The sequence below is a fragment of the Alosa pseudoharengus genome, unplaced genomic scaffold (genome assembly GCF_046254945.1).
Source record: "Alosa pseudoharengus isolate Yale_2024_CS ecotype anadromous, Long Island Sound unplaced genomic scaffold, YU_APseudo_1.1 YU_APseudo_1.1_scf_8, whole genome shotgun sequence".
NCBI lineage: Eukaryota > Metazoa > Chordata > Actinopteri > Clupeiformes > Clupeidae > Alosa > Alosa pseudoharengus.
The window spans coordinates 3,497,373-3,511,561 of record NW_027468870.1 but is presented as its reverse complement, the minus strand read 5'-3'; the positions used below and the strand labels follow the sequence as shown (position 1 = coordinate 3,511,561).

The 14,189-nt window shown below is 40.2% G+C and overlaps 1 protein-coding gene across 2 annotated transcripts; it reads left to right on the top strand.

Moving 5' to 3' along the window:
* Window positions 1-8,596: 8,596 nt before the first annotated feature.
* Window positions 8,597-14,183, top strand: fkbp2 (FKBP prolyl isomerase 2). 2 transcript variants are annotated; one of them, XM_076273802.1, is made up of 6 exons: window positions 8,597-8,697; window positions 9,380-9,534; window positions 10,486-10,598; window positions 12,192-12,238; window positions 12,738-12,773; window positions 13,616-14,183. In XM_076273802.1, the coding sequence occupies exons 2-6, from the start codon at window positions 9,382-9,384 to the stop codon at window positions 13,675-13,677; spliced, it is 411 nt and encodes a 136-aa protein (XP_076129917.1). In that variant the 5' UTR covers window positions 8,597-8,697; window positions 9,380-9,381; the 3' UTR covers window positions 13,678-14,183. The 2 variants fall into 2 exon arrangements, with proteins under 2 accessions (XP_076129917.1, XP_076129918.1); XM_076273803.1 differs by lacking the exon at window positions 8,597-8,697 and adding an exon at window positions 8,741-8,810.
* The last annotated feature ends 6 nt before the right edge of the window (window positions 14,184-14,189 follow it).

Sequence of the window (14,189 nt, the reverse complement as noted above, 5' to 3'; positions counted from 1 at the left end):
TGTCCCTGTTTTTAACCAGTTTCCATGTTTACGCAGCCTTCTACCTAGCCTATACTTCAACAAAACTAACGCGCCAGATTCTGGCTGCCCGCAGGAAATCACGTGTAGCCTATTGTGTGTAGCTTATTTTTTAATGAAAACATACCCTATTATAGAGTTTACAAATGATTTCCTTTAATTTCACGTTTCCATATCATTATAACCCGATTCGAAATTATGTATTATTTATGAATTTATTAGAGTATTAATTAATTAATCATTTTTAACTCCTTTCCGCCATTGCCCTTTTCATCTCGCGTACCCCCTAGTGGCAGCTCGCGTACCACCAGGGGTACGCGTACCACAGTTTGGGAATCCCTGGTGTAGACCATAGACTGTAAAAAATATGGACAAAGCGTCTGTGACGTCACCCATAGATTTTCTGAAGAACAGTTGTCACTCCCTGATGTGAGTCGCTACCGGATGTGAGTCGCGCATGCGTCACTTTGCTACTTTGCGACTACCTGTGCTGTTAGCCACAGAATAATGACATTAGCCTACACAGCAGTAATGTATTATTTAGCGTAAGGCATCACATTTTCACGGCATGATCTCTAATGTCAGTTCTAGATTAGAGGCTGAAGTAGCCTGCTAGCGAGAGACTTCTGTAATAGCAATAAAAATTGACCTACATAACGAAGTTTGTTCACTGCTGGCAAGTAAGTAAGCAATCAAGCACAACAAAGGCTGTCACTTGAATGGCGTTTGCTAACGTTATAGCAATCAAACAATCTTAGATAGCTAAAACGTTTTTGAAACAGAAAAGTGATTTATTTTATGGATTTCAGTCGGATCCCTTGGCGTAAAACTTATCAATCTGAGCATGCGTGACTCACATCGGGTAGCGACTCACATCGGGGAGTGACAACTGTTTATGAAGCCGTTTATGGGGGGTATGGGCGGCGCCATCTTGGAAAACCTTGGGAAATCCTAACCCCGCCTACCTCCTAGCCAATCCATATATGGATAAAAGGGTGGGGCTTTGTCTGAGACTGAGCAAGCCGGTGAACCTGCCTCGTCGTCAGCCGAGCAGCCTCAGCTAACGTTAGGCCTACAAGATGGACTGGCACAGACGTTGCTGTAACATTGCTGGTAAGTTTGATCTGCTAACGTGACATTTATGTTTCTTAATGCCATGTTCAGACACTTTTTAATGTTGTATGCTGAAAGGTTATATTCGGGTGAACGGTTGAAAAGTTGAGAATGAAGAGTTGTGTTTGCAGATTCTAGCTTCTAGGTAAAATAAACTAACGTTAGCTATCCCTCCCTTGCTGAAGTTACGGTCAAATAACGTAGAGTAATTTAGCGTTACAGGTTCACCAACTCACGACCGAGGTGAAGTTAGTTTGATATTTGATATTCGGATATTCGACAGATATTCAAAAAAAAAATTATGCGGCCGGTTTCACCCCGTGTTTGCAGACAATGTACAAACAGATGACCTGTCTACTTGCTCCCAGCCGACCTTAGGGACCGTCTAAAAAGTACCTTCTGAATTACCTTCATAGTCTTTTTTGTCAATAGCTTTGACATCATGTGACCTAGTGACTCCAAACCAATTCAAAATAGTTATCCTATATGGGACTCATCAGACACACCTCTTTTTATAGTCACTATATGCACACAGTATTTTATATGAATATTTTAATGAAAATACCTTATTTCCCATAAGGAATGGTCTCCTTTTTTCAATACCTCCCAAGCCATGTGACCTAGTGACTCCAACCAATGCAGAATATTTATCCTATATGGGACTCATCAGACACACCTCTTTTTATGGTCACTGTATGCACACTGTATTTTATATTAATATTTTAAAGAAAATACATTATTTCCCATAAGGAATGGTCTCCTTTTTTTCAATACCTCCCAAGCCATGTGACCTAGTGACTCCAAACCAATGCAGAATATTTATCCTATATGGGACTCATCAGACACACCTCTTTTTATGATCACTGTATGCACACTGTATTTTTTATGAATATATTAAAGAAAATACATTATTTCATATAAGAAACAGTCTCGTTTTTTTCAATACCTCCCAAGTCATGTGACCTAGTGACTCCAAACCAATGCAGAATAGTTATCCTATATGGGACTCATCAGACACACCTCTTTTTATAGCGACTGTATGCACGCTGTATTTTATATGAATTTTTTTTTGAATATCTGTCAAATATCCGAATATCAAATATCAAACTAACTTCACCTTGGTCAACTACCGTAGAGTAACTTAGCAGTTTACAGGTTTAGCAACTCATACTGACAAAAATGTATCTTTGCCTTTATTGTTTTGTAATTAACGTTATCCATCTCATATCCTCAGTGGCAGCCATCATTGTAACGTTAATTAATTTACGATAACATCTAGTCAAGGCAATCTGTGAGAAAAAATCACCCAACCCAAAGCTAATTGCAACAGAAATGATTTTTGTTGTATTCAGTTCATGAAACCTTCCCATATCACATACTAAAAGTCCATGAAAATCCAAGTGGTGGAACATTGTCAAAATTGGAATTATTTGTGCATAGGTCAATGGCGAAAAGCTGCACCTTTGGCAGTTTTATTGAACTTTCATAGCACAGGGGATATGTGAAAATTAGGTCAAATTCTTTCATAAAGGCATGAAACTTGGTGAACTTGTACAGTTTGGAGCCCTGAACATTTTCAGATATAAAACCATTATCAAATAACCCTAATGGTCGCCGTGGCAACCTTTAAATGTTCCACTATAACTGAATTACGCCTATATTCTTCCTATATCTCCTGAACTAAACATGGTATCTCAGAACAAGTGATGCCTACAGGGATGAGCAGTATTTATTACATGTATTCCATATTTCAAATATAAAATATATCGTATATTCGTAATTTGTATTTGACTGGGTTGAAAAAAACGGCTTCATATTTTGTATCAAAATACTTTATAGGTATGTATTTTTGTAGTTTAAAATATTGAAAAATATTTTTGGTAAAACCAATACTTTTGGTGATGTGATGACATCATAACTGACTGGTGCTGACTTAGAAATTTGCCCACACTTGTGATAATATTGAGATTCAAGAAGATGATCCAGTGCAAGTTGAGTAACTTTAGGCGGGTCAATATAGGGTTCAACATCAAAAAAAGGTTAGACAAAAGGTTTTTTTTATGGATTCTGGTACTGTTAGACATGCTAAATAACATACTAAAAATCTAGTAAAATCTGACCTTGAGAAATGATGGCCACCAAAATGGCTGCCAAGAGGTTAGAATGCCTATGGGCCCTATCATGACAGTCAACAGCACGGCGCAAAGCGTATAATCATCATGATGCAACACATATTTCTATTGTACACTCAAGTTTTTCGTCATGCCGCTCTCTTTTATTGAGCAATGCACCAAGGGGTGTAGCCATTAACGACCTAAGGAGGGGTCTAGCGCATTATCTAAAAATCGCTATCGTACACTACCTAAAACGCATTACGCCACTGACCAAGAAATACCTGGTCAGAAATCCATGGCGAGTTGTTTATATGTTATTTAAGAGTGCATTATCAACAGTGATGGGCAGGTACACAACTACACCCTGCTTTACTTGTCCACAGGAACATGCGCCAGCGCGCATCCATGCAAAACATTACAAATTACACGATTACAATGGAACATAATTATAATAAAGATATCAGGAAATACGTCTCACAATGAGTAGTTATTAACCATAATTTGCAAATTGTTAATGACAGTTAAAAGTGAATAGGCGGGAGGCACATATGGAGTACATCTAAAGACGCACTGTCACAAGATGTAAGCAACTCCTCTGCAGGATAAATGTCCTTAGGTTTCTTATTCAGTCATTTAAACACTATTGGGGTAAGTGTTGTCTTTTTCAGGCTATTTTGTCAATGGTAACCTATTGTCAGTCAATAGCGTAATTAACTGTGTATAACTGTTTTGTCGTTGATTATGACACCACAGAGAAGTTAGTTTTACTTTGCCAATGAGTTCAAATAATAGACGAGTGCAGATGCGTTTATAGGCTATACTCTGCTAGGTTTTAGTAAAGCATGGTTTAGTGGAATACCTGTTCCATACGGTCTCGCATGCAAGCAGATTCCTTCAAATGTTCCTTCACAATAGTGATGCGCTGTTTGAAGTCCAACTCCTTGCTATTAAAGGGAATGACAGATGTCACTCTCATTGGTTTAAAGGATGTTACGCCCAAAACACACCCATGACTAACTAAGAAACATATGATCAACCTTTTTGCGCCAGGTGCCGGACTTTTGAAAACAAAACCACACCCAATGTGGACTGGACAAACCCCTAAGCTATTTGCTAGTGACCATGCGTATTAGACAAATATAGCCCTATATCTCAATTACTATTCAGCCCACAGGGGTGAATCTGAGGACAAATGATGGTCAAAATAAACAATAATATGATTTTAAATGTTAACATTGAAAATTTTGGAATGCTCTACCTTTTTCAGCGATATTAAAATCAATGTGTTTTAATACAGAGTAAATGCAATACAGGAATATGTACCATGTCCAAGGCATGGAGGAAGATACTATATCTCATCTAGAGGGCATATGCTTTTAGAAAATATATAGTTTAGGGTGGTTAATCTGTTTTCCCTGGACATTATAGGCCAAAATGTATCCACTGTACACTAGATTCGCCTATGCAGAATAGAGGGCAATGTGTTGTGCATGGCATGGAGGACGATGAGACATGTCTTAACTGGTGTTACAGTATATCTCATCTACAAGTAATATGCTTTCAGGAAATATATAGTTTAGGGTATTTAATCTGTTTTCCATCGACAGTATAGGCTAAAATGTATCCGCTTTACACTAGATTCGCCTATACAGAATATAGGGCAATGTATGTGCATGGCATGAAGGAAGATGGGAAATGCCTTAAATGGTGTTATATCTCCTCTAGAGGGTTTTGTGCTTTCAGAAAATATATAGTTTAGGGTGTTTAATTTGCTTTCCCTAGACAGTATATGTCAAAATGTGTCCGCTTTACACTAGATTCGCCTATACAGAATAGAGGCCAATGTATTGTGCATGGCATGGAGGAAGATGGGACATGTCCTAATTGGTATCATATCACTTCTAGAGGTTATATGCTTTTAGAAAATATATAGTTTATGATGTTTAATTTGTTTCCCTTAATAGTGCAGGCCAAAATGTATCAGCTGTTCACTTGATTTGCCTATACAGAATAGAGGAGTATGTATTATGCATGGTATGGAGGAAGAACATAAGTTGATTAATGCTATATTTTATGTACAGGGCATATGCTTTTAGAATATGTATAGTTTTGGTTGTTCTATGATTTTGCTAAAACCATGACCCATGCATAGGCATGAATTGTATTAATCTTAAACTATATTTATTAGTAGCATGCACCTTTTGCTAGACGTCACAACAATAGTCACCTCTTTGGAGGCTAGCTGCAGTTATCTGCACCTTTCTGTCGAATTTGGACATTATCATGTCCATCTTCAACTTTGCCTTTACAATTTTCCTTCATTCATTCACTTACATAAACATACTGTGCTGTCTAATTACTGTTTTAGCCAAAATTGTGCAAAGTGATCATACAGGCCCCTCTGATTGGACAGACAGTCTATCAGTCAACCCCCGGGCAAGAGGTCAATTACCTTAAGTCTATAAGTCTTGGAAAATGATGCACTGATACTTTCGTGTGATATACTGCATATGATTCAGTGACCTCTAAATCAGACCACCAAAAACACTTTCCTACTGTAGGCTGAATAATGCTTAACTATGTGTTTGTACAACTTTAACATTGTGGAACACTTAAATGCAAAAAAACCCTGGCTCTATTTAAAGACTGAACAACCATTTCCATTTATTCAAAGGGCCAAAATGAAAAAAATAGACACCAATTAGCAACAAACCAGTCTGAAATAAGCCTGAGAAATGTACTAACTCTTTGAAAATAAAAGAATGTTCCTCAACAATGCAATATTCTAAAATTCCATGTTAAGTTAGATGGGGTCAGATATTCTTTAGAATGCTTATTCTACAACATTCTAATTACAGTTTTGTCAGTATTTGCTGAAGGATAATGCATAAAACAACCCTCATTTTAACATATTTCCACCAACTGGACATTCATGGACTTTTACTATGGTGTTTAGATCACCAATTTAAATATAAAAATGTGAAAATAAATTCTGTTGCAATTAGTTTTGGGTCAGACCTTACTTTGCCTAGACTAATCAGCCAGCTCGCTGTATTCTGTCAACGTATGGTGTGAATTGATGGTATGGTGTGAACTTGACAAGTTAACTTGTACATCATTAATTATTTTTGACTAACTCTTAATATCACGTTTTGAAATCGCTATGTTGCTCTAAAGTTGTCAGTGGTAGTTTGGTCTAGCAAGATGACATTGAAATTTCTCATCGGTGGCCATTTCACGTAGCGTTCATGTTCGGTTAGCTTGCCTTATTTCCCCTTTAGGCTATTATCAAAACGTTAAATCCAGTTACAGTGTCCGGTGTTTGGCGGTTTAATGCCAATATTAGTGTACTTTGTCACTGAAGACCCATTTCAAATCGCACAATAGTACTACAGCATTGTACAACTGTACTTTTGTTGATTACAACAAGTGGTGTTGGTTTGCATTATTGTATTATCTTGTAAGTAGGTATGACTAATAAAATGTTTACCTTTCTGTTTTGGCATGGGGAGGAGACGGCAAGGAGGTCCATGGGCTCTTAACCTGGGACTAGAGGTCCAGGTGAAGTGGTTTGGCTGGGGTGTGGTGATATTGAACCCATTGAGACTATACAGTACATTTCACTTTATGTCTAGATGAATGTTACACCTACCCTTTACTTATGCCAAACCCATTTCTGTTCTTTAAATATCAGAAAGCAAACTTAATGTTGATGGCACTGAACTTGAACTTGGAAATGTTTATGGAACTTTTCTGAACTGTGAATTACATTAAAACTCATGCCAGTATTTAGTTTTGTTAGTTTTTCTTATCTTCAACTGTCTATTGTACAGTGGAGTTTTGTTATATGTTTATACTTATATTTACCATTTCTGCTGTAAGTGCATGTTGTGTGTGATGTCTGCTACTGAGACCTTGAATTTCCCCTTGGAGATCAATAAAGTATCTATCTATCTATCTATCTCTCTATCTATCAAACCAATTTGCCTGTGCTCTCAAAAACATTTATACAAATCTGTCAGCTTCAGTCAGTAGGCTGAATTGAAGACCCAGATGCAGAAGTATGCTAACCATGTCTGGAATAGACAGCTAGGCCTATTGAATCCAGTAGGTTGCTCCATTTAAATGTATGAAAAATGTCAAAGTACCACGGAATCAGTACTGAAGTGAAGTTAGGAGTCCAGAGCCCTCTCCAGCACCCAGCCTGTCTGGATCACCTACAGGCAAACTTTGCATAGACAAGTCTTCTTAAAGTGTCGGTTAGTAGGCTTCAGTTAATAGCAACCCATTTTATGTCAGATATTTGAATAAACATTTTCAGAAAGGATGTGGTGTGTAGGATCACAGCCAAGACATGAGTTTCCTCCACTCAGCTAGTGACGTCGTCTGCTGCCTCGACACCAGCCGTCAATCAAGTTGACCAAGCCCTTAATTATTCATACATTTAATATCTAAATGCGATCTAAACTAACGAGTTAGAAAAAAATTCACCCCCCTCACAGTTGTCAGGCACTCGGGAACTACCAACAAATACAATAAAAGTCCATGGGACCAACCTGTAAAAGCATGAATTTATGCTGTGAAAACGGACATTTTAACATGGGGGTCTATGGACATTTGCTCCCTTTTGGGACCTGCCCCTAGCGGATTTTCGATGTATTGCATTTTTTCGCATTTCCGGGTAGGCTTCATTGTTCCAATTAGAATGTTGCCGCTTGGTGTGTAGACAGAGAATGTGGGCTCTGGTGTAGACAAGAACTGGCAGAGCAGGCTAGGCATACACTCAAGCTCACTAATAGGCATGAATTGATAGTATTGATAATTGAAGTATTATTTTTTAAGTGGACAATTTTGAGCATTTTAGGCACAATTTCTTGTTAAAGAGATCAATCATCAGCCTAAAAATGTTTTATAATGTTGTATTGTTTATGTGGTCCACTTTTGCACACCTTGTAGAATATCTTTGCTTTTTGGCACCAAACCCTATGTTATAATACCAGCAATGTGAGGTTTATGGACAAAACACCAAATTTGACCTTTTCTGAATTTGACCTTTGATTAGGGTCCTTCAAACCTTAAAAAAAATGGAGACATGTTTTTTTTTACTCTTAAGAACCCCTAGAACAAAGATATAATACTCTCTAAAAATGAACATGCGAATCCCACAAGCCCCCAAATTAGACACATAGGCCCCCCTACTATAGCCTACTGTATGTGTCACTAAAAGCCTTTTCAATTATTTCCATCCCATCAACCCATGTGGTCTAGATAGCAGGAGCTCCTCCTTAGCAATCTTTGGCACCAATCATAATTCCCAAAGTGTCAGCTCAGAGTCCCGCCCCATCAGAAAAATAGACCAATAGTAATACAGAGAGTCACCAATCGGCAGATGTCTTCCGGTTTGTATTTGCTTCCTCTTTTCCTGAGATTTGCGCTGCACGTTCATTCAGAGGTATGTGTGCTACACGATCATCTTCATATCTATGAAGACTTCTATCTAACTATTATTATGTTGTGTATCTATTACGAGCGACTATTCACAGCTTTGCAAGTAAACAGCAATAGGTATTCAATAATGTGCACATTGTTATTCTGCAGCCAGACTCCAAAAGGCTAATTAGCTAGCAAAGCTAGCACAGCTCAAACAGACAACTCGTTATCAATATGATGCTGAGAAATAGCGATATAATATTGTTCTCCGTCAGTTAAGCCTATGCATTAAACCAGGGTTGTTTAAACTCATGCTGTTATAACGCTGGTTTCTCTTACAAAATGCTCTCCAAATATGACTTGGGAACTAATGTGGCTGTTGCTGTGATGTTTTGCCCAATACCTATTTTTTTTAGGGTTTATGTGAACATTTATGTGACCACAGCAACTAAAGTGCCTTCCTAAAACAACTTTACGAAAGTAAAAATATTCACGACGTCTTCGTCGTAATTTGATAGATGAGACATTGTAGTGTGTGTTTGTAGCTTTGCACCTGACTACATTTAAAAGCTGGATAGTTGAACACTCCAGGACCACTGTCCGGTATCTTTGTCTTGATATTCAGTTTCCTGGGCAGTGGCTTAGTTGACTTACTGCATGGCTCCATAAACTCAATCTGTGTGTGTGTGTGTGTGTTTTGGCAGACATGAGGCTGTTCTTCCTGTTGGCGGTGACCCTGGTGTCGCTGTGTGCCGTGCGGGGAGCTGAGAAGAAGAAGCTGCAGATCGGCATCAAGAAGCGCGTGGAGAACTGCCCCATCAAGTCCCGCAAGGGCGACGTGCTCAACATGCACTACACCGTGAGTTCCCAACATGCACTACACCGTGAGTTCACTGACCACTGCACAGGGCAGGAGAATCTGACCACTGCTCAGGGAAGGGGCATCTGGCATCCACTGAAGCTAGTGTTCTCATGTTTTATTTTGATACCAAAAAATGCAATGTATGTATGTATATGTTTGTAGGTACAGTTAAGAACAAAACTATTCATACCCCTGGCAAATATTGATTTAATGTTGATTTTCTCTTGACCAATATGTTTGTTCTGCCTGAAAATGACACTGCCACTGCCACATGGCTAAAGGTTGTAAAAAAAAATGTGGTAGAAACATGGAATCAAAAAAATCATTTTTATGTCCAAAATTGTTTATCATCTTTATTTGCATTCACACCTCTCAAAATGATTCTTATAATACCTACCAAGCCTCTCCATGTCTCCACAATGATTCTAGACCACACCTTTTTAACAGCAATCCGGGTTTTGAGGCAGGAATGATTATTTGCCATTACTCTGGTCTTGTGCTCACTTTTTTTGACAGATTGAGGTCTGGACTCTGGCTGGGCCACTCTAAAAATGTTGACATTGCTCTCTGTTAACCATTTCTTGCTTTGTTTGGCTGTATGTTTTGGATCATTGTATGGTTTAATGGTCCAATGTCATCTATTGGGGTAGGTCTCTCAGCACACCGCCTGATCTTTTCCTCTAGAGCCTTAATGTAGCCCCTTATTTTAGTGTTACCGTTTACTTTGAGAAGATCATTAGGTCCCCCTGGTTGAAAAACATCCCTTCCAATGGCCATCAAACTCTACAACTCTTCACCTCTTTGCTGCAGTGATGTGACTGATTGACTGATTGTTTTGTTCTTTTCAAACTTTTTTTCTGTTTGTGTTTGTTTACGTGCTGTTGTGACGGTGTAAAGTATTTCTTATTGTTATTCCTAAGTGTGTTTTCTGTGCTCTGCTGTGGCCAGGGTAAACTGGAGGATGGGACAGAGTTTGACAGCAGCATCCCCAGGAACCAGCCCTTCACCTTCACGCTGGGCACCGGACAGGTCATCAAGGGCTGGGACCAAGGCCTGCTGGGGTGAGTGGATCTTTACAGCACTGGTCCTTTCTGGTAAAGTGGGAACCTCTATAGTACTGGTACTTTCTGGTAGAGTGGGAACCTCTATAGTACTGGTCCTTTCTGGTAGAGTGGGAACCTTTATACAGTAGTACTAGTTCTTTCTGGTAGAGGGTGGACCTTTATAGTACTGGTTATTTCTGGTAGAGTGGGAACCTCTATAGTACTGGTCCTTTCTGGTAGAGTGGGGACCTTTATAGCACAGGTACTTTCTACAGGGGTGAATGAACCTTTAAAGGAGCACGCCAACCTTTTGGGAAATTAGTTTGTTTGCTGTCTACCCCAGAGTTAGATGAGAGGAGACATGCCCTTCTCTTCTCTGTGTGTGCACTGACCCAGTCTGATAACATAATTACACTAGTTAGCCCATAGCTAGCCCATAGCTGAATGGAAGTTATAGGCTAACTGGCGTAACCCACCTCCAGTGAATAGAAACTGTGTTGAGATTTTATCACGGACACTTCAAACTCTGTGTCTGATATGTTTAGGCCTCTGGGATGTTGCTATTTATAGTGTTTGTTTGTGTTGGATGTTAGAATTTAAGCATAGACAGTTCACAAAATCTAAACAATTTAATAAGGTGATGTAAAATAAACCAATGCAAACCTAGACTGGATTGGGGCGCCATTATTTTTCCATTTTTCTCATAAGAGTTTACTAGGTCATGTGTGCTTGGTGACAACTATTTGAGTTATTTTGACAGATTTGACTGCCTGAGTGAGCTGTTTTCTACAAGCCCCTCATGTAGTCAGAATGTCACAGCTGCCTTTAGTTATTGTCCACGATGACACACCAGCGAGTCTCAAACATTGGCACAAACATCATGCATATCAGCAGTTCAATGCCCATGGTTACAGTGTCAAACATTTTGTCTCCAGCTGCTGTGTTAGCAGTGACCCTTCTTTACCGTGTTAAATGTTCTGCTGTGTTATCAGTGACCCTTCTTTACCGTGTTAAATGTTCTGCTGTGCTAGCAGTGACCCTTCTTTACAGTGTTAAATGTTCTGCTCTTAGCAGTGACCCTTCTTCACAGTGTTAAATGTTCTGCTGTGTTATCAGTGAGCTGTTAATCTCTCTGTAATGTAACTCATGCAGTCCAGGCACCGTCACCGCACTGAGCGTCCATCTGGAGGCAGGCCAGCGTAGAGGAGAGAGTTTTCTCTGTGAGTCCCTCTGGACACGGGCCAGTGTAGTGGAGAGTGTGTTCCTGTGTAGGGCAGCCCAGTGTAGTGGAGAGTGTGTTTCTGTGGCAGACCAGCCTGAAGGACAGTGTGTTTCTGTGTGGGGCAGCCCAGTCTACAGGAGAGTGTGTTTCTGTGTGGAGCAGCCCAGTCTACAGGAGAGTGTGTTTCTGTGTGGGGCAGTCCAGTGTACAGCAGAGTGTGTTTCTGTGTGGGGCAGCCCAGTCTACAGGAGAGTGTTGTACCGAGTTCCTTAGCTGGGTCTGACTTGGCTGGTGTGTGCTGAGCAGACTTGAGTTGATTCAATGGAAGGTGGCATGGGTGTGTGAGGTGATGTGATGTGATGTGTAAGGAAGTGTGTTCTTTTGTGCAGGATGTGTGAAGGAGAGAAGAGGAAGCTGGTCATTCCTTCAGAGCTTGGTAAGTGCGCACACACACACACACACACACACACACACACACACACAAGCCATGAGCTGACTTGATGCCCAAGGACACTTGAACCGTCATGGGTAAATCAACTCTGTATCAGTGCTGTTTATATATTGTGTGGAATGTAGAACTCTCTTTATTCTCTTGTGTGGAATGTAGAACTCTTTATTCTCTTGTGTGGAATGTAGAACTCTATATTCTCTTGTGTGGAATGTAGAACTGTCTTTATTCTCTTGTGTGGAATGTAGAACTCTTTATTCTCTTGTGTGGAATGTAGAACTCTTTATTCTCTTGTGTGGAATGTAGAACTCTATATTTTCTTGCGTGAAATGTAAAAGTCTCTTTATTCTCTTGTGTGGAACGTAAAAGTCTCTTTATTCTCTTGTGTGGAATGTAGAACTCTCTTTATTCTCTTGGTTGAAAGGTAAAAGTCTCTTTATTGTCTTGTGTGGAATGTAAAAGTCTCTGTATTGTCTTGTTCACACAGGCTATGGGGACAGAGGAGCCCCCCCTAAGATCCCAGGTAAAGAGAACGAATGCTCATTAACACAGTGGGCTTACAAACGCACCAGCAATACCTCAGCTCAGTACACTGACTCACAAGGAGGGGAGGGGGTTCCAAGAACATGGATAAGTCACAACCCTGGCTGAGATAGGTCTGAGGAAGTGGTAAACCTTTTAATAGAAGAGCCCCATGGTTTGCTTTCCCATGTGAAATTAAGTCACAGGGCTCCTCTATTCAGAGGTTTACAGCTTTGCCAGGCACTTAACCAGAAGTTGGAATGTCCCCCCCATTCTCCTGTGATTAGAGGCAGCTTTAGCTTTAGCACTGACTCAGCTGATCCACAATAAGTGGTGCCAAGCAGCCCCAAACAGAGGATGAAATTATTAATATTCAGGCTGCTTAGTTAGCAACATTGAAATGTGCTCACACGCCAGTTGACCGTTGTTTCTGGAGGGAAACTTTCTGGCAAAGTGATGTAGCTATGTTCCCTAGCTCCCTTTAAACTGTGCAGTTCCTTTCAAACTGAACACTAACTAATCATTTAAGATGGCTGAATACCCTGTACAGTCCTCTTCACAGTCCACTACGAGGCGATTGACTCCTAGTCAACTTGGCCAGACACTAAACCATGACTTGGAATGCACCCCCAGTTGAAGCTCTTATTATTAGAATGTTCCTTGATGAGCCCTAAAGTTAGCTTTAGCACTGACTCAGCTAATCCCTGATAAGCGGTTTCAAGCAATCTCAAACCATGCAAAAGCCTAATAATACATTTTTATTGTCAGATTTATCATTTGATGTGCTTGTGTTGTATTGTGTAATGTAATCCGCTTCACTAAATACCCTTGTGTCCCCACCAGGTGGCGCCACACTCATCTTTGAGGTGGAGTTGCTGAGCATTGAGAGGAGGTCTGATTTATAAGTGCAGCAGGGTTGAGGTGCCCCTCCCCTGTCAGGGTGCAGCTCCATCAGTCAGCTCCAGATCGCCCTCCACCTGTCCTACCCGTCAGGTACCCACCCCACACCTGCCCAGGACTCTGGATATGGCAGACACACCTGCCCAGGACTCTGGATATTGCAGACATCAGCGGGGGCTCCGATCAGTTCACCACCAGTTTAGTCCTCAGCAGAGAGCGATCTTTCCCACAACAATATCATCACTGTCAGCATCATGCAGACGTGTGTGTGTGTGTGTGTGTGTGGAGTAGTTTGACTAACACCCAACTGAAGAACACACTGTCACGGGGGGAATTCACTGTGCGCCATCATCTTTATTTTTTCTTAAAACACCTTAACACACACACACACACACACATAATTTGGACTAAATACAGCGTTGAGATCAGATTGACAAGGGTTCAGGGACTTGTTCCTTTTGTTCAAAAAGTCTTCTATTCCTACTGGAATAAATGTTTGATTTACAAACGAGTAGCG